The sequence below is a fragment of the Tachyglossus aculeatus genome, chromosome 21, assembly GCF_015852505.1.
Source record: "Tachyglossus aculeatus isolate mTacAcu1 chromosome 21, mTacAcu1.pri, whole genome shotgun sequence".
NCBI classification, from domain to species: domain Eukaryota; kingdom Metazoa; phylum Chordata; class Mammalia; order Monotremata; family Tachyglossidae; genus Tachyglossus; species Tachyglossus aculeatus.
The window spans coordinates 65,633,762-65,653,493 of record NC_052086.1 but is presented as its reverse complement, the minus strand read 5'-3'; the positions used below and the strand labels follow the sequence as shown (position 1 = coordinate 65,653,493).

The following is a 19,732-nucleotide window of genomic DNA, read 5'->3' as shown; positions in this document are numbered from 1 at the left end:
GGCACTCAAGAAACAGGGTGGGGAACAACTGAGAAACTGCTCTGGCCCTATATGGGGAAAATGGCAATCCTGGCCTTTTACCAACGTCTCACAGTGTGTGTGTAGATGTGGCACATCACCAAGAAATAAGGAAGCTGGGTGATATTGCACCCACAAATTACAAGACTTCCTCAACACTTCTGTAGCTTTGAGGAACATTGTGGCTACTTTTAATTAAGGGTTTCCCTACCTCAAGCTCGTCACTCTAAATGTGCCACTGCATCATGTGCTCATCAAAAAGCACACAAAACACAGAGCCTATGAGGGCACACCGAGGACACGCCATCAACTTTAACTGATCAAAAAACACACTTGAACTGGCTTGTTTGTCGATTTTAAATACGGAACACTTTGCTGGGTATACTGTATTCGTTTCCCTTTATTTTAAAACCACTGAACAAGAATTTCTGAGTCAACATGTGCAAACAGTCCCCCTTAAATCATCTGTATGAGTGTACATATTAGAAAATTACACATCAGTTAATATTAAAGTCCATCTGACACATTCATTCAGTCTGACACATGGGAAGCAAGGAATCGCTTTGCAGGTAAAGAGGTCAAGAAAGAACATTTTAATCCTATTTTCTAAACCATAAGATCCTAAAAGAAATTTGAGTATTCTCCAATTTAAAGAAATGAACACCTTCCTTTCTGTCCACCACACATTCCTCCTGGAGCCAGCTTTTGAAAGTGCACCTGGATGGGTGGTGTTTTGTATTACAAATATATAGGAGAGTGCCAGAATGTAGGAATAAGCTTAATTAAAAACAAAACAAAAAAACCCAAAACGGAATTGTAATAATCAGACTCCAGCTCTAAGTAACCGGTCAGCTGAACCAGTTTCAGGGTCTGATGGCAGAGTTCCAAGCCTCCAATCTGTGACCAAAACATACAATAGTGGTAGGCATACACAATTACCAAAACAAATCCATCCATTCAATCTTAACTTTATATTTTATAGCAAAACATCATTGCATTGTATCTTAAATGTTCCCTTACACAAGTAGTTTATTTGTGAATACTAGTTAAGGATAAAGTATTAAAACAAATGATGTTTAGAAACTTACTAAAATTCTCAATTTTTCCAATATACAAAAATGAAATTGGGGTTTGGTGATTCTACTTGTATGAGGATTCAAATTGTGTCTCCAAAACGTCATTTCTCATTTCTGTAAAGACTAAAATCTTTCCTTTTTTTCTTTTGTTCTAATTTTTCAGCTGAGTCACATGCCAATATTTTCAGTCAGCACTAGACGCACCACAATTCACTTAAAAGCATACCTTCTTACACTAGGTCACTACTGAGAGTAAAAAACAGGAATGGTAAGAAAAGGCTTGCAGTTTCTCCCTCAACATCTCAATTCCCAGTTCAATCATAATTTGCCTTCAAGACTGTAAAAACTGCAGGGACATGACATTTGTGAAGTCCAGTGATTCTTCTATTTTGAAAACAGGTGGGGGGCAATTTCCTCCCAGAAAGTAGCAGTATATATTTTTGCTTTTTACAACTGCTTAGAACTCACTGAATTGCCAGAGTGATAAAGCCATCAGAAGAACTTTCTAGAATGAAGGGATACTTCATGCAAACCACACACCTAAGTACAGATTTTCCTTGACATACCTAATAAATTCGCCATCGAGTCACAAAACTGAGAACTCACTGCTTCCTACCTCTAAACCGGAAAGATCTGTAACGTTCACTCCCTGACAAACCTGAACATTATTACAAGTGCTGTAATACTTGGTTGGTTCCACCAACCTGTGGAAAATATTTTATCTAAAATATGAATACTCCAGGCCTTATATTAATGATCATCTCCCCCTCTAGACTGTAAACTCATTGTGGGCAGGGAATGTGTCTAATTCTGTTATATTGCACTCTTCCAAGCTCAAGGTAGTGCTCTACACACAGTAAGTGCTTAATAAATATGATTTCCTGGTGGGTCTAAAAATGTAGTAATAAATTAAATTCAGTATGAAGTAAAGGAATTTTGTCAGTCAGTGAATTTAAATATGGCCCTACATTCAGTTAATGTTCTTTTTATACGAGCTCTGCTTCCTAAAAAGCTTGTATTTCAAAACAAAAATGCTTAATACACCATAAAAGTAATGGAAAAGAGAGGGTCAAAACTGAAATTTAAAAAACTTAATATTTATTGACATTTTACATATGGGTGAAGGAAACATTTTTCTTTTGGAATTCACTGGGAGCATTATGAAACTCTTTACAGTTTGCTACATTATTTAAGGTTGCCTACTGATAAAACTTTAAACTCTCCCTATTTCTGGAGTTGGTTAAGATATGCAAGATCCTAGACAAACAATTTCTGAAGATTAAAGGGGCTGCAGAGTCACTGAACCAGGCTTTAACACTGGTATTTGTAAAAGGTTAAATGTCAGTCAGTGGATACTAAAAAATTAAGGGGGAACCTGAATGAAAACAAAAGTTGTTTTGTATTCTATAAATGTATATCTGATTTCAACTAGAATTCGTTCATACATACTTAAATTTATGGAGTATCTAATTTCAGAGCAAGTCACTAATCCAAAGCCAGTTTGTGTTTCTGGGAATCTCATACATTCAATTTACATATATGTAAGTGAATTCCATGAGAGAAACAAATGCTCACCACCTGGGGAAAAGAAACCTCGGGAATGACTACCCAATATCCAAGACGGACAAATCCTACTCAAATGTGGGAGAGAAAGAAGGTAAAAAATAAAAGGGATTTCACGAGACACTTTGTGAAGCAGACCAACTGCCTCCTTAAGAAAACTTACACTGAGTGCGTCTTAATAGAGGCTTTTATTTAAGTGAATTGTTGGTGGGTTATTGCTCTCACCTGACTTCCTAATTAATGGGAGTTTTCTTTTTAACATTCTTGGGACCTATTTTCTATTTAAGACGGACTGGTTACTATGGGCTTAGAAGTCAGTTTTGAAAACTAAGGAAGGTACAGTACACAACCCCTCCTCAGTGAAAATCTTGGACGTGGTTTATTAAAAAAAACCCGCCGAATCCCTCCTTCCTTCCAAACAAAATCCCTCTCCCACTCTGTTACGATTTTTGATCTTCGGTTCCTCAAATCAAAGAGTGGTGTTATAAGCATCGACGTGGAAGGAACTCCTTACTGGAAACGGCCGGCCTAACCCTGGTCAATATTTGCCTTTCGGGACAATAAATCTTGCTATTTACCTCAACTCCGTTCATGTCTGCTCACTTACTGGCTAACCTAAGTGAAGGAGACGGGGCTTGGGGGGAAAATTCGGGCAGGGACCCCGAAATTGGGTCAAAAATCCCCACCACCACCACCACCAGAGAACCTTGTTGGGGGCCCTGGGGAACCCAGAAGTTCCCTGGCTCCCAGCCGGCCTTTCAAACGCCTCCGTCCCGCCCTGGTGGAGGGGGAAGGCGAAGCTTGGGCCTCGAGGGAGCAGGAGGAGGGAGAGGAGGAGGAGGAAATGTTTCCCCACCGGGAAGACAAAAGGTGACTGTACTAAATGACGTCCCAGGAAAACCTGAGAACGCCCAACTGCCCAGGGACGCCCAACCCACCCCCGCCACCTCTGGTCCTCCCCAGTGCTCCCCCGGGGTGGTGCCCTCAATGTTCCCCCGAGGTGCTCCCCAGTGGGGCTCCTCTGGGATCCTAATCAATCAATCAATCGTATTGAGCGCTTACTGTGTGCAGGGCACTGTTCTAAGCGCTTGGGAAGTACAAGTTGGCAACATATAGAGACAGTCCCTACCCAACAGTGGGCTCACATCCTACCCAGTGGTCCCCCGAAAACTTCTCTGGGATCCTCCCCAGTACTCCCCCGGGATCCTCCCAAATGCTCCCCCGGGGTCCCCCTCCGGGGACCCTCCCCTGTGCCCCCTAGGGTGCTCCTCCGGGGACCTTCCATGGTACTCCCCGAGGGACTTCGCCGGGATCCTCCCCAATGCTCCCCCGGAGTCCTCCCCAGTGTTCTCCCTCGGGGATCTTCTCCAGTGGTCCGCTGGGGTGCTCCCCAGGGATATTAATAATAATAATAATGGCATTTATTAAGCGCTTACTACGTGCAAAGCACTGTTCTAAGCGCTGAGGAGGTTGCAAGGCGATCAGGTTGTCCCGCTGGGGCTCACAGTCTTAATCCCAATTTTACAGATGAGGTAACTGAGGCCCAGAGAAGTGAAGTCCCCCTCTCCACCCCCCCATCTTACCTCCTTCCCTTCCCCACAGCACCTGTATATATGTTTGTACATATTTATTACTCTATTTATTCATTTATTTATTTTACTTGTACATATCTAGTCTATTTTATTGTGTTAGTATGTTTGGTTTTGTTCTCTGTCTCCCCCTTTCAGACTGTGAGCCCGCTGTTGGGTAGGGACTGTCTCTCTATGTTGCCAACTTGTACTTCCCAAGCGCTTAGTACAGTGCTCTGCACACAGTAAGTGCTCAATAAATAGGATTGGTTGATTGAATTGACTTACCCAAAGTCACCCAGCTGACAATTGTTGGAATCGGGATTTGAACCCGTGACCTCTGACTCCAAAGCCCAGGCTCTTTCCACTGAGACATGCTGCTTCTCTGGGGCTCCTCCCCAGTACTCCCCCGTGCTCCTCTCCAGTGTTCCCCCCGGATCCTCCCCAGTGGCCCCCCGGGGTGCTCCGCCGGGGCCCTCCAAGTGTTCACCGCTGTCCCCCCCTTGTCGCCCCCCATTCCTGCCCTCTCCTTGCCCCTCTCCGCGGGGGCAGTGGGGAAGGTGTCCTTTCGGTGTCTATTACACTCTCCCAACAGCTCAGGACGGCGCTCAGTATACAGTAGACGCTCAATAAATAGGATTGACTGAATGGGCGTTCTCCCCTCTCCCTGCCCCGGGCCCGCGGCCCCCGCCTTTAACCCCCTCCACCCAACTCCCCCGTACAGCGTGGTTTAGTGCCAAGAGTCCGGGCTTGGGAGGCAGAGGTCGTGGGTTCTAATCCCGCCTCCACCACTTAGCAGCTGTGGCACTTTGGGCAAGCCGCTTCACTTCTCTGGACCTCAGTTCCCTCCTCTGTAAAATGGGGGTGGTGACTGGGAGCCCCGCTTGGGACAAACTGATCACCTTGTATCCTCCCCGAGTTTGGGACAGTGCTTGGCACATAGTAAACGCTTAACAAAATACCATCATTATTAATCCCGGCTCCGCCACTTGGCAGCTGTGGGACTTTGGGCAACTCACTTGACTTCTCTGGGCCTAAATTCCCTCCTCTGGAAAAGAGGGATGAAGACTGAGTCTCACGGGGACTATATATATATGTTTGTACATATTTATTACTCTATTTTACTTGTACATAGCTATTCTATTTATTTTATTTTGTTAGTATGTTTGGTTTTGTTCTCTGTCTCCCCCTTTTAGACTGTGAGCCCAGTGTTGGGTAGGGACTGTCTCTATATGTTGCCAACTTGTACTTCCCAAGCGCCTAGTACAGTGCTCTGCACACAGTAAGCGCTCAATAAATACGACTGATTGATTGATGGCTTTGTAACCTCCCCAGCGCTTACAACAGTGCTTGACACATAGTAAGCGCTTAACAAAATACCATCATTATGAATCCCGGCTCCACCATTTAGCAGCTGTGTGACTTTGGGCTAGTCACTTCTCTGGGCCTCAGTTCCCTCATCTGGAAAAGGGGGATTTTCCAGAATCCAGAATAGTAGAAGCGCTTACTATGTGCCAAGCACCGTACTAATTGTTGGGGGAGATACAAGGTGATCAGGTTGTCCCCCGTGGGGCTCCCAGTCTTCATCCCCTTTGTACAGACTTATTACTCTATTTATTTTACTTGTACGTACTTACTATTTTATTTATTTTGTTAATATATTGTTTTGTTGTCTGTCTCCCCCTTCTAGACTGTGAGCCCGTTGTTGGGTAGGGACCGTCTCTATATGTTGCCAACTTGTACTTCCCAAGCGCTTAGTACAGTGCTCTGCACAAAGTGAGCGCTCAATAAATACGATTGAATGAATGAATGAACAAATACCACCATTATTAATCCCGGCTCCGCCACTTAGTAGCTGGGTGACTTTGGGCAACTCCCTTGACTTCTCTGGGCCTCAGTTCCCGCCTCTGTAGAATGGGGATGAAGACTGGGAGCCCTACGGGGGGCAACGTGTTAATCTTTTGTTTTGTTGTCTGTCTCCCCCTTCTAGACTGTGAGCCCACTGTTGGGTAGGGACCGTCTCTGTATGTTGCCAACTTATACTTCCCAAGCGCTTAGTACAGTGCTCTGCACACAGTAAGCACTCAATAAATACGATTGAATGAATGAACAAATACCACCATTATTTATCCCGGCTCCGGCAACTTAGCAGCTGGGTGACTTTGGGCAACTCACTTGACTTCTCTGGGCCTCAGTTCCCGCCTCTGTAAAATGGGGATCAATCAATCAATCGTATTTATTGAGCGCTTACTGTGTGCAGAGCACTGTACTAAGCGCTTGGGAAGTACAAGTTGGCAACATATAGAGACAGTCCCTACCCAACAGTGGGCTCACAGTCTAAAAGAATAATGGAATTTATTAACCGCTTACTACGTGCAAAGCACTGTACTAAGCGCTTGGGAAGTACAAGTTGGCAACATACAGAGACAGTCCCTACCCAACAGTGGGCTCACAGTCTAAAAGAATAATGGAATTTATTAAGCGCTTACTACGTGCAAAGCACTGTTCCAAGCGCTGGGGAGGTTACAAGGCAATCAGGTTGTCCCACGGGGGGGGCTCACAGTCTTCACCCCCATTTTATTCATTCATTCAATCGCACTTATGGAGGGCTTACTGTGTGCAGAGCACTGTACTAAGCGCTTGGGAAGTACAAGTTGGCCACATCTAGAGACGGTCCCTACCCAACCGTGGGTTCATACAGATGAGGAAACTGAGGCACAGGGAAGTTAAGTGACCCGCCCAAAGTCACCCGGCTGACAACGGGCAGAGGCGGGATTTGAACCCATGACCTCCGACTCCAAAGCCCGGGCTCTTTCCACTGAGCCGCGCGAAGGGGGACCAGCTGATGGCCTTGGATCTCCCCCAGCGCTTAGAACAGGGCGTATAATAAGCGCTCAGCAAATACCACCATTATTACTATTTATTATTATTATTATTATCCTTCCCCGGCCCGGAGTGTTGGCCGCCCTTGGGTCCCTCCCTCCCTCCGTCCATCCCTGGAGGCCCAGTCCGTACCCGGTAGGTGTTTTCGGTGAGTTTGTTCACCTCCTCGGGCCCCCGCGACATGGTGCCCCCGCAGTAGTAGGCTCCTCCTGGGCTGGTCGGTCGGGGGGTCGGGGGTCTGGGGGTCTCTGGACCCCGGGACCCTGCTCCCACTTCCCCCCCAAACTGTCAAACTCCAACCCGCACCCTCTGCCCACCGCCGCCCGCAAGGACTGGCGAGGGCGGAGCCGCCCGGGCAGGGGCAGGGGGCGGTGCCCGGCCCTCCTGGGGAGGAGCAGGGGCAGGGGGCGGTGCCCACCCTGGGCTGGGCAGGGCCTGGTCGACTGGAAGCCCCCCTCGGTCGCCCTGGGGCAGGAGGGAGCTCACCTCCTCCAAGCGGCCTTCCCAGCCTGAGCCCCCTTTTCCCTCTCCTCCTCCCCACAGCACTTGTATAATAATAATAATGGCATTTATCATCATCATCAATCGTATTTATTGAGTGCTTACTGTGTGCAGGGCACTGGACTAAGCGCTTTGGAAGTCCAAGTTGGCCACATAGAGAGACAGTCCCCACCCAACAGTGGGCTCGCAGTCTAGAAGGGGGAGACAGAGAACAAAACCAAACGTACTAACAAAATAAAATGCATAGAATAGATATGGACAAGTAAAATAAATAAATAAATAGAGTAATAAATATGTACAAACATATATACATATATACAGGTGCTGTGGGGAAGGGAAGGAGGTAAGATGGGGGGTGGAGAGGGGGACGAGGGGGAGAGGAAGGAAGGGGCAAAGCACTGTTCTGAGCGCTGTGGAGGATTCAAGGTGATCAAGTTGTCCCAAGTGGGGCTCACAGTCTTAATCCCCATTTTACAGATGAGGGAACTGAGGCCCAGAGAAGTTAAGTGACTTGCCCAAAGTCACACGGCTGACAAGTGGCGGAGCCGGGATTTGAACCCTTGACCTCTTCCTCCCTTCAAGGCCCTACTGAGAGCTCACCTCCTCCAGGAGGCCTTCCCAGACTGAGCCCCTTCCTTCCTCGTCCCCCTCTCCATCCCCACCATCTTACCTCCTTCCCTTCCCCACAGCACCTGTATATATGTTTGTACATATTTATTACTCTATTTATTTATTTATTTATCTTCTACATATCTATTCTATTTTTTTTATTTTGTTAATGTGTTTGGTTTTGTTCTTTGTCTCCCCCTTCTAGACTGTGAGCCCGCTGTTGGGTAGGGACTGTCTCTATGTGTTGCCGACTTGTACTTCCCAAGCGCTTAGTACAGTGCTCTGCACACAGTAAGCGCTCAACAAATACGATTGATTAATTGACTCCAAAGCCCTTGCTCTTTCCACTGAGTCACGCTGCTTGTATATATCTGGGCAGATTTATTACTCTATTTATTTTACTTGTACTTATTTACTATTCTGTTTATTTTGTTAATGATGTGCATCTAGCTTTAATTCTATTTGTTCTTACGATTTTGACACCTGTCTACATGTTTTGTTTTGTTGTCTGTCTTCCCCTTCTAGACTGTGAGCCCGTTGTTGAGTAGGGACTGTCTCTATACATTGCCAACTTGTACTTCATCTGTAAAATGGGGATTAGGACTCTGAGCCCCCGTGGGGCAACCTGATTACCTTGTAACCTCCCCTAGTGCTTAGAACAGTGCTTTTCACATAGTAAGCGCTTAATAGATGCTATCATTATTATTATTATTATATTACTTCATATGTAAAATGGGGATTAAGACTGTGAGCCCCCCGTGGGGCAACCTGATTACCTTGTAACCTCCCCTAGTGCTTAGAACAGTGCTTTGCACATAGTAAGCGCTTAATAGATGCCATCATCATTATTATTATTATTATATTACTTCCCAAGCGCTTAGTATAGTGCTCTGCACACAGTAAGCGCTCAATAAATACGAATGAATGAATGAATGAATGAATGAGAGAGGAAGAGTCCCATACACTGTAAACCCCATGTGGGCAGGAATCGTGTCAACCAACTCTGTTGTCTTCTTGTAATAATAATAATGATGATGATGATTCTTTCATTCATTGTCATTTTTTTTTACTACTTACTATGTGCAAAGCACTGTTCTAAGCGCTGGGGAGGTTACAGAGTGATCAGGTTGTCCCACGGGGGATTCACAGTCTTAATCCCCATTTTACAGATAAGGTAACTGAGGCACAGAGAAGTTAAGTGACTTGCCCAAAGTCACACAGCTGATAATTGGCAGTCGGAATTTGAACCCATGACCTCTGATGCCAAAGCCCGGGCTCTTTCCACTGAGTCACGCTGCTTCTCAATTTATTGAGCACTTACTGTGTGCAGAGCACTGTACTAAGCGCTTGGGAAGTACAAGTCGGCAACATATAGAGAGAGTCCCTACCCAGTGTTGGGGCTATTTGTTAGTAGTGTCTGGAACACGGGCCTGGGAGCAGAAGGTCATGGGTTCTAGTCCTGCCTGCACCATTGGCTGCTCTGCCGCTTGCCTACTTGTTTGTAAGGGTTTTACTCCGTGTAAAGCAGTGCGGCCTCATGGGCCTGTGAGTCAGGAGGACCTGAGTTCGAATTCCCACTCCTCCACTTGTCTCCTTTATCATGTTGCCCCGTTCTCTGCAATTTAAAGGGCAGCGTACCCTACAAGAATCAGACATGCCAGCCCAGGTTACATTGAAGCAACTCTTTTTTTAAAAAAAAATCTTCATAATGCCCTAAGCAGAAGCTATGTTAGTATTCTATTTATTTTATTTTGTTAATTTGTTAATATGTTTTGTTTTGTTCTCTGTCTCCCCCTTCTAGACTGTGAGACCACTGTTGCGTTGGGACCGTCTCTATATGTTGCCAACTTGTACTTCCCAAGCGCTCTGCACACGGTAAGTGCTCAATAAATACGACAATGAATGAATGAATGAAAGGACAAGAGAGGATGCAATTTGGGGTGGGGGTCCACTGAAATCCCTGTTAGTGGAGGCCCTGAGATTAAGCCCTTTGGGCCACTGCATGAATCTAGACCTACCAATAGAGGTTTCTCAGCTAAAATAGTGTTTATCATAGTTCCAGAGTTGGGAGAAAATGTCAATCACTTATCATTCTTTACTTTTGTGTCATATAATGCATTAAAATTCACCCTCAGTAGAATTTTCATATATATGAAAATTTTCAGCCCAGACTGAGCCCCCTTTTTTCTCTCCTCCTCCCCATCCCCCCGCCCTACCTCCTTCCCCTCCCCAAGCACCTGTATATATGTTTGTACAGATTTATTACTCTATTTATTTTACTTGTACATGTTTACTATTCTATTTATTTTCTTAATGATGTGCATCTTGCTTTATTTCTATTTATTCTGATGACTTGACACCTGTCCACATGTTTTGTTTTGTTGTCTGTCTCCCCCTTTTAGACTGTGAGCCCCTTGTTGGGTAGAGACCTTCTCTATATGTTGCCAACTTGTACTTCCCAAGTGCTTAGTGCAGTGCTCTGCACACAGTAAATGCTCAATAAATACGATTGAATGAATGAATGAATGAATGCTATGTGACCTTGGGCAAGTCCACTTCCCTGGGACTCAGTTCCCTCATCTGTCAAATGGGGATTGAGATCGTGAGCCCTATGTAGGACAGGGACTGTGTCCCAATCCAATTTGCTCGTATCCTTCCCAGCATTTAGTACAGTGCCTGGCATAGTAAGCAGTTAACAAATACCATCATTATTATTATTATTACTATGTGTCAAGTGGTATTCTAAGAGCTGGGGTGGATACAAGCTAATCAGGTTGTGTGCAGTCCCTGGCCCCCATAGAGCTCACAGTCTTAATCCCCATTTTATACATGAGGGCACTGAAGCACAGAGAGGCAAAGTGACTTGTCCAAGGTCACACAGCAGACAAGTAGAGGAGTGGAAATTAGAACTCAGGTCCTTCTGATTCCCAGGCCCATGCTCTATCCACTAGGCCATGCTGCTTTACACAGAGTAAGCCCTAACAAATGCCATAATTATTATTATTAATTACTGACAGCTGGAGGTCTGGAACTGATCAATCTGTGCTCTTTATTGAATGCCTAATGGGTACAGAAGTACTGTTCTAAAGGCTTGATTACTGGCCCACGTAGATCTTTCCTTCCCTCTCCCCCTATGGATTTGTCCTTGATAAACAACTTAAGGGACTCTCTGAGCCTTTATTTTTTTCAGGTCTAAAGAACCGGGGATTACCCTTTATGCTTCCTTTTGATAAACTTTTTGGGAGCCGTGAAGTTGGGGTTTGGTAGAAAGGGCTTTCTGATCCCTCCAGGGGAGGAATTGGGTGAGTAAAGAGTTCTCCCGTTCTGGGATCCGTGTGATTCCCGCGGCAAACCCACAGCTCAGGGCTTGTTAAGCCAAGGTTGCAAATTCCTTTAGTAAACTCCCCTGTGCGTTACCTTTCTGGAAGGGTAGAAGTTTCCTGGGACATCTAACAAAGGTGAACTCTCAGATTTGGGAACATTTGGGTGGGAAAGGGGAAGAAATAAGTCTCAGCTGGTGGGGAGGGAGGAATTCCCAGAATTATTTTAAAGGGTTTAGCTCTGAAGTCCTATGAGAAACCACCCAGTGTAGTGCAAGCACTCTTAAAAAGCTTCACCCTTGTATAAAACTTCAGTAGGGAAAGTTGCCAAGAAGTGAAGGTAGAAAGAAGGCTTTATTTGGCAGGATTCCCCTCTCTATTTGCTGTGCTGAGTTCGGAATTTGAAGACCAATAAATACTGGACTTAGAACAGAACACAGTTTAAGGATGGTTTCTTATCAGGTCTTGTAAACTGTAAAATACATTGATTCCGTGAATGTAGAGTAATCTGTGCGATTTGGTGTATGGGGGGGTGGGGGGGGGAATGGCATGTTTACTCTTAATGCAAATAAAAGGGTGGCTGTTAGGTTGTTGTTGAATTTAACCGAGTTAGATCTCTGCAATTTTGTTAATAGTATCTCTCTAATTAGTATCTTGATTTCATTTGGAGTATGTTGCACTCATAACTTAGTAATTACCACTAAGAATAACAACAGTGTTAGTAAATGCCAATTACTATCGATAGCACCTTTCATCTTGAAACATCTTCTAGGGTTAGAAAAACATAAACTAGTGGGTAGGGACTGTCTCTATATGTTGCCAATTTGTACTTCCCAAGCGCTTAGTACAGTGCTCTGCACACAGTAAGCGCTCAATAAATACGATTGATGATGATGATGATGATTACATCCACCACTGAAATGCAGAAAACTCAGGGATATAATGTAGCAGACACTTCAACATCTCTCAGTTGAACAGTACAGTTTAAAGCCAGAAGCATTGAAGGATATCACCCTCCAATAAAACCACAAGAGTAATTTTATTTAGTCACAATATAATTTCCAAAATTGGAATTTGGCCGCAACATGAAATTAATAAAATTGTTTTTCTATGGGATGTTCTCATCATAACGTTATCGTTTCCTTGTGGAGAAAAATCTTGATTCCTGAATGGCTTCCACAGGAATTTAAAATATGTTGGTATTTGTTAAGCGCTTACTATTTGCCAAGCACTGTTCTAAGCGCTGAGGGGGGAATACAAGATAATCAAGGTTGTCCCACATGGGGCTCACAGTCTTAATCCCCATTTTACAGATGAGGGAACTGAGGCACAGAGAAATGAAGTGACTTACCCGAAGTCACACAGCTGACAAGTGGTGGAGGCTGGATTTGAACGCATGACCTCTGACTCCCAAGCCTGGGCTCTTGCCACTGAGCCATAATGCCTCTCAAATTTTAAAGTTTGCAAAGTCCCCTAGGCTTTAAGAAGGCAGTGCTTTAAGCAGTACAGTAGCAGTGCTAATTCAACTGCATTTCCATTGTACAATGATGATCTAAGCCAAAACTCTCCACTGAATTTCAGTAACTAGAGAAGTCCCTGGAGAGGACATTGGGTTTGGCCGTGTGTTGGAGGTTTACATAACATTCGATTTTCGTATTACTAAAAAGCTGAGTTGTGTTTTTAAAACATTTGCATTGTTTGGGGCTTCTTCTTCGTTGTCTTTCAACAAAGTCAGTAGGAGCTTCTGAGGTCTTTAAGATGTTCATTTTTACCCAAGGAATTTTACCCGTGGGCAAGGTGACCTTCCCAAAGTAATCAAAAGAAGAAAGAAAGGAGAATAAGTCAAGCAGAGTGGGTGTTGAAAAGGTGGGAAGAATCATTTTAAAGATAAAAAATACCAAAACGGTTAACATGTAGCAACGAAGGGAGTCTTCTTTGAATGCGATAGACTTAAGGAAAAAACAAGGTGATTGTTGGACAGCAGTAATATGTTATTGTCAAATCACTCTATTAAGATTGTAAACCATTGTAATTATAAACAAACAGCATTATTTTCCTTCTGGTGAAATGTGATTTTTCACAACTCTGTGGTGCTCTCTAAAGTAAACAATAATATTCTTTTGATTCAGTTTACTCATCACATTCCAGTTCCCAAGTTTACCTAATATAAATGGAAAAGCTGTCAATTCATATATTTGCAATTTTTTTACACTGCTTTTGGCCAAGAAATTTTTAATTCAGTTGTATAATTCCTTCTAGGAATAATAGTAGCAGCCAGAGTTGGCCACTTCTGGTTTAATTCATTCGTTCATTCAATTATATTTATTGAGCACTTACTGTGTGCAGAGCACTGTACTAAGCGCTTGGAAAGTATAAGTTGGCAACATATAGAGACGGTCCCTACCAAACGGTGGGCTCACAGTCTAGAAGGGGGAGACAGACAACAAAACAAAACATGTAGACAGGTGTCAAAACCATCAGAATAATAGTCTAAAATGGTTAGCATTATAATTTTTTAATCTTGTTCTGCCCTCTGCTGCTCAAGCACTATTAATAAAACCTACTGAGAAGTTATTCAAACACAAAACATCTGTCCTTAATAGTTTCAATAGTAATAATAATCACTATATTTGTAAGGTACTTATGTGCCTAGTACTGCACTAAATCCTGGGGTAGAGATGAGATTATCAGGTTGGACACAGTCCCTGTTCAACATGGGAATTAGGGAGAGCAGGTATTAATAATAATAATAATAATGGCATTTATTAAGTGCTTATTATGTGCAAAGCACTGTGATCAGGTGATCAAGTTGTCCCATGGGGGGTTCACAGTCTTAATCTCCATTTTACAGATGAGGTAACTGAGGCACAGAGAAGTTAAGTGACTTGCCCAAAGTCACACAGTTGACAATTGGCAGAGCTGGGATTTGAACCCCTGACCTCTGACCCCAAAGCCCGTGCTCTTTCCACTGAGCCACGCTGCTTCCCCAGCAGATGAAGAAACTGAGGCACAGAGAAACAAAATGACTCACCCAAATTCACACAATTGACACAACCTGGATTAGTTTATGGATACCTTTTTGATAACAAAAAGCAGTTGAAAAAATAACACTCTTTACGGCAAAACCTTTAAAAGTACACTATGAAAACACATCTCATGGCATTAATGTATCTTAAAAGTGCTCATTATATTCTTTTTGAATGACCATAACTAATTTTGAAGTGACTTTTGACCCGATTTTCTTAGAAACTATTCCAATCTAAGCAATCAATCCACCTAGAAAGAAATCTGGTAGTTTTGGGGGTATGGCAGAGGAAGTAAATGTAAATCTCCCTCTTCCTAGGTGATCTCATTTTACTTATTTTTCCAAATCTCAAACAGTCCTCACTCCCATAAATTTCTTCTCTAGTGGATCTCTGACAATAACAACAACAATAATTATGGTATTTGTTAAGCGCTTGCAATGAACCAGGCACTGTAGAAAGTGCTAGGGTGGACACAAGCAAATTGGGTTGGACACAGTCCCTGTTCCATGTGGGGCTCACATTCTCAATCCCCATTTTACAGATGAGGTAACTGAGGCACAGAGAAGCGAAGTGACTTGCCCAAGGCCAAACAGCAGCTAAGTGGCAGAGCCAGCATTAGAACTCATGACCTTGTGACTTTCAGGCCTGTATTCTGTGTACTCTGTCCACTACGCCATGCTCTCAATCAAGAGAGATCTCAGGAAACATCAAGGACCTGGGGTCTAGTTCAGGCTCTGCCATTTCTCCACCATGTGACCCTGGGCAAGTCATTTCTCTGTGCCTCTTTTACCTCCTCTCTAAAATGGAGATTAAGACTGTGAGCCCCATGTGGGACAAGGACTGTGTCCAACCTGATTAACTTGACTCTACCCTCTACCCCAGCACTTAAAGGAGTGTCTGGAACATAGTAAGTGCTTACTAAATGCCATTAAAAAAAAGGGGATATAGTTTTAACCATTGATAGATGAAGGCAACAGGGGCTGGGAAATGTGTATGAAGTTATCTTTGGTCTGGGTGTATGGCAGATGGGAGAAATGTAGGAGTGCCCAGTATCCATTTTCACTGTTGGAGCTCTGAATCCTTACCATCAATCAGCTAGTACAGTCACTTTGAAGTGTAGGAGTTCACAGATCCAACTGAATGATCTTTACATACCAGTCATTATAACTGAGCTCCTGCTGTAGTCACTGCACCAAGGATTAAAGGAAGCCATCTGATTTCTTAATGTTTACCCCAGTGAATAATAGGAATCACTGGTAAAGTTCAATGTATGGTGGTATATTTCTTCTTTCCCAAAGAAAACTCATGTTTTCAAGATTTAAATTCCCTATCAGTGTATGCAAGAGAAACAAGATTGGGAATTTGGTTAACTCGAATGCCTTAAGCTCCTTTAGGGGAGGGATCGTGTCTACCAACTCTATTGTATTGTATTCCCACATGTACTTAGTATAGAACTCTGCACACAGAAGGTGATCAAAAAAGACCATTGATTGTGGTCCAGTGGAAAGAGCACAGTTCTGGAGATCAAGAGATTTGGATTCTAGTTCCAGCTCCGCAAGAAACGGAAATGCCCACTGGGGCTATGCCAACAGTGGTGAAGGGGTCTGAGCAAAGAACAACCTAGAGTGTTGTACCAGGTGAACAGGCCCAGTAGGAATTGTGAAAAATGGTTTGAGTAATGTGGGTGGTGAAGACTGCAGAGGCTTGGGCAAATCCTTTAACTTCTCTGGGCCTCGGTTTCTTCAACTGTAAAATGGGGGTTCGGTACCTGTTCTCCCTCCTACTTAGACTGTAAGCCTCATATGAAGTGGGGACTGTGTCAGAAGTAATTTTACTGTATCTACTCCAGCAGTGGTTGGCAAATAGTAAGTGCTTAACAAGTACCACAATTAATATTATTATTACCAAGGTGACCATCTGCAGGAATATCAGGTTATGACGCAGCATTAGGGCTATGCCTTGATCTCTTCTGCCCTAAGTTGGTCCTGCATGTAAAAAAAAATGGAATAAATCTTTATGTGCATTTCGCAGTTGCTGCATCCCCTGCCTGTCAATCAATCAGTCAGTGGTTTTTATTGAGCGATTACAGTACTGTGCACTGCAGTGCACTGTACTGAGTGCTTGGGAAAGTACAGTACAACAGAGCTGGTAGACATGTTCTTTTGCCCTCAAGGAGTTTATAATCCAGAGGGGGAGACAGGCTTGAAATTAAATGACAGATATGTACGTAGTGCTGTGGGGCTGAGGGTGGTATAAATAAAGGGTACAAATCCATGTGCAAGTGTGAGGGAAGAGGGGAAATGACGGCTTAGTCAGAGAAGGTCTCTTGGAGGAGATGTGATTTTAATAAGGCTTTGGAGGTAGGGAGAGAGGTGGTTTGTCTTATATGTAGGGGAACGGAGTTCCAGGCTAGAGGGAGGGCATGGGCAAGAGACCGGCAGCAAGGTAGATGAGTTGGATGGCGTTAGAAGAGTGAAGTGAGTGGGCTGGGCTGTAGTAGGAAATCAGTGAGGTAAAGTAGGAGGGGGTTGCTAATTCAGTGCTTTACAGCCAATGGTAAGGAGTTTCTGTTTGACACTGAGGTAGACAGGTAACCACTGGATGGTCTTGAGGAATGAGGAAACATCAACTGAACTTTTTTTTAGAAAAATGATCCGGGCAGCAGAGTGAAGTATGGAGTGGAATAGGGAGAGACAGAAGGCAGGGAGGTCAACAAAGCCAAGGTGGAATATGCTAAATTCTTGGATTAACATGGTGGCAGTTCAGATGGAGAGGAAGGGGCAGATTTTAGCGATGTTGTGAAGGGTAGAACCGACGGGATTTGGTGACAGATTGAAAATATGTGTTGAATGAGAGATGACTCCAGGATTACACTGCATGCCCCAGTGGGAACATGACTAGCAGGGAAGAAAGTGCAAGAGGCACTACTCAAATACTAATGCCAAAATACATTCCTCATGGAGTTTCTTACTTTTAAATATCAGGCTCAAGGCTCCTTTGTTGTTATCAATAAGAGGATCCATCCAGAAAAAACAATATTGGAATATTATCCTGGTCCTCATATTTTTCCTGATATTTTTAGGTGAATTGGTACAGTTCCATTTGTTCCTAGAGTGTATAGGTAGCATAGGTAAACATATACCAAAATCTTGCCCTCATTTTCTGTGTTATGCTCCAGCTCTGACCTTCAGTATCCTTAGTTTTATAAATGTAATGAATTATCAAAGAATGCGATTGTTTCCCTAAAAGGGGAAGTGTTTAGTCGCATGTTTTGAAAATAAGCAAAATCAACATTCCATTAAGCAAATGCATACAATTTATAAATAATTTATCAATAACTCCTAGTTATTGATAGTAATTTATGTGTTTGTTTAAAAATGTCCCCAATATACTGACATTGACAAGTAAGCACAAGTCTTCTCCGGGATCAATGGGAACTTTGCTGAGTAAGAAAGCCAGCTTTTGCCTAGGAAGCCTATTGTAATGTCCCATTACTTTTTCTGCACTTTGAAACTTTTAAAATGCTGTTTTACAAAGCCAAATTGGTTCGTAGGCAATTATTTAAATTGCCCTTTAGCACTGATAACAAACCCACAATAGAGCTAGCCGGGGTAATCCAATCCCTACTGTCACTAAAGTGCATTTTACTTCAATTTAAAAAAATGCATACTATACACTATTTGTGTAGTGTTGAGAGATACAATCCCACTGCTTTTCACTGGTTCTTTTTTACTTTAATTTGTACTTGTAGGCATCCAAGAGGAAAAATGAGAGGGGCCTGTTTTATGTCTGAACTATGAATTCCAAACGCTTTGCAAATAATGACTTCACAATCTGCCTCCAAATGGTGAAAAGGAGTCTGAGACTCGGCTTTTTAACCCTGCCCTTTTACTTATATTGCCTTGAAAAGTTTTAGAGTCCCATTTTTAGCTTTTGGAATATGAATTAGGGGCTCCCTTTCTGTACCAGAAGCAAGCTTTCCTTTTATCAAATGAAACTGGGATCACTTAAACAGATTCGATTCAACCGGCCTTTCTTCAGAATCTTTGAAGTCTGAAACTACTATTATGTAACTTAATTTGGGGAATTGTTACCTATGAAAAGTTGCAAAATTCAAACAAAACAGTTCTAATGGTGAAAACACATCATGCTACCCCATTTAATGGCTGTCCCCCACCTCTAGCCTGTAAGCCCATTATGGGCAGGGAACTCGTGAGCTAATTTTGTTGTATTCTTCCAAGCGCTTAGTACAGTGCTGGGCACATAGTAAGTCCTCAATAAATACGATTGATTGGTTGATCTGATACCTCTTTTGTTATTTTCAAGAATGCATTTTCCACTTTGATCGTCATTCTAGAACGCAATTTTGCCTCCACTTTCCCAAGAAATAAATGCTAGTGTTGGTACACCCAGCTTGTTTAAATAAATCATCCATAGCACTTTTCAAGTATTCACAATTCTTTACATAACAAAGGGATTGTGGAATTCAAGTTGAGAGGAAACTCTTAAGAACTTTCAAACTTGAAATTGAAATTGAAACTGTTCTTTAAATAGAAGCCACAAAATGTAAAATCTTTCACACTTATCCTTTATCAAGACTCTGCCTTTGTAAATCTGTAATAGATTGTGCAATTCTTGATAAACTACTGCTACAATGGAGCAACTTTCTTCAGAATTCAGAGGGAGTGATTGGGAGAGGGAGGGGAGGTTGACCCAAGGAGGGTTTTTTATTTCCCTCCATCTCTTAAGAAATGAAGGGTCAACTAGGAAAATGAAGGCTATTCTACCACTTTCAGACCCCCTTTAAAATCTTCCTTGGCTGAAAGAATTGTGGTTAAATGGAACACAGCAAATCCCCACGTGAAGCAATCTGAGGGGTTGGAGGCTGCCTGAGTGCAGTGTATGATTATTTTGTGATGACATGTGGCTCATGATTCCAGGTGTTGTAATGTAATAATTATGCTCCAAGAATGTGCCCTTCCTGAAGGGTAATTTTACAAAACTTGCATTGGTTTTAGTGAAATTGCTCCTCTCAAAATACATGGGTTCCTTTAATGCCTAAGCAGCTAGCCGTGTCAGACAATGCATTTCAGCAGCTCCACTGGGTTGCCAAAGCACTTTCCAAGCGCTTAGTATAGTGCTTTGTGGACAGTAAGCGCTCAATAAAT

The 19,732-nt window shown here is 43.2% G+C and overlaps 1 protein-coding gene across 1 annotated transcript in view; it reads right to left on the bottom strand.

Moving 5' to 3' along the window:
* Window positions 1–7,399, bottom strand: part of BAIAP2L1 (BAR/IMD domain containing adaptor protein 2 like 1) — a 99,083-nt gene extending 91,684 nt beyond the window's left edge. Inside the window, exon 1 of the mRNA XM_038763952.1 lies at window positions 7,241–7,399. Within this exon, the coding sequence (XP_038619880.1) occupies window positions 7,241–7,291 (51 nt within the window). The 5' untranslated portion in view covers window positions 7,292–7,399. The remainder of the gene's footprint in view (window positions 1–7,240) is intronic.
* Between the last annotated feature and the right edge of the window lie 12,333 nt (window positions 7,400–19,732).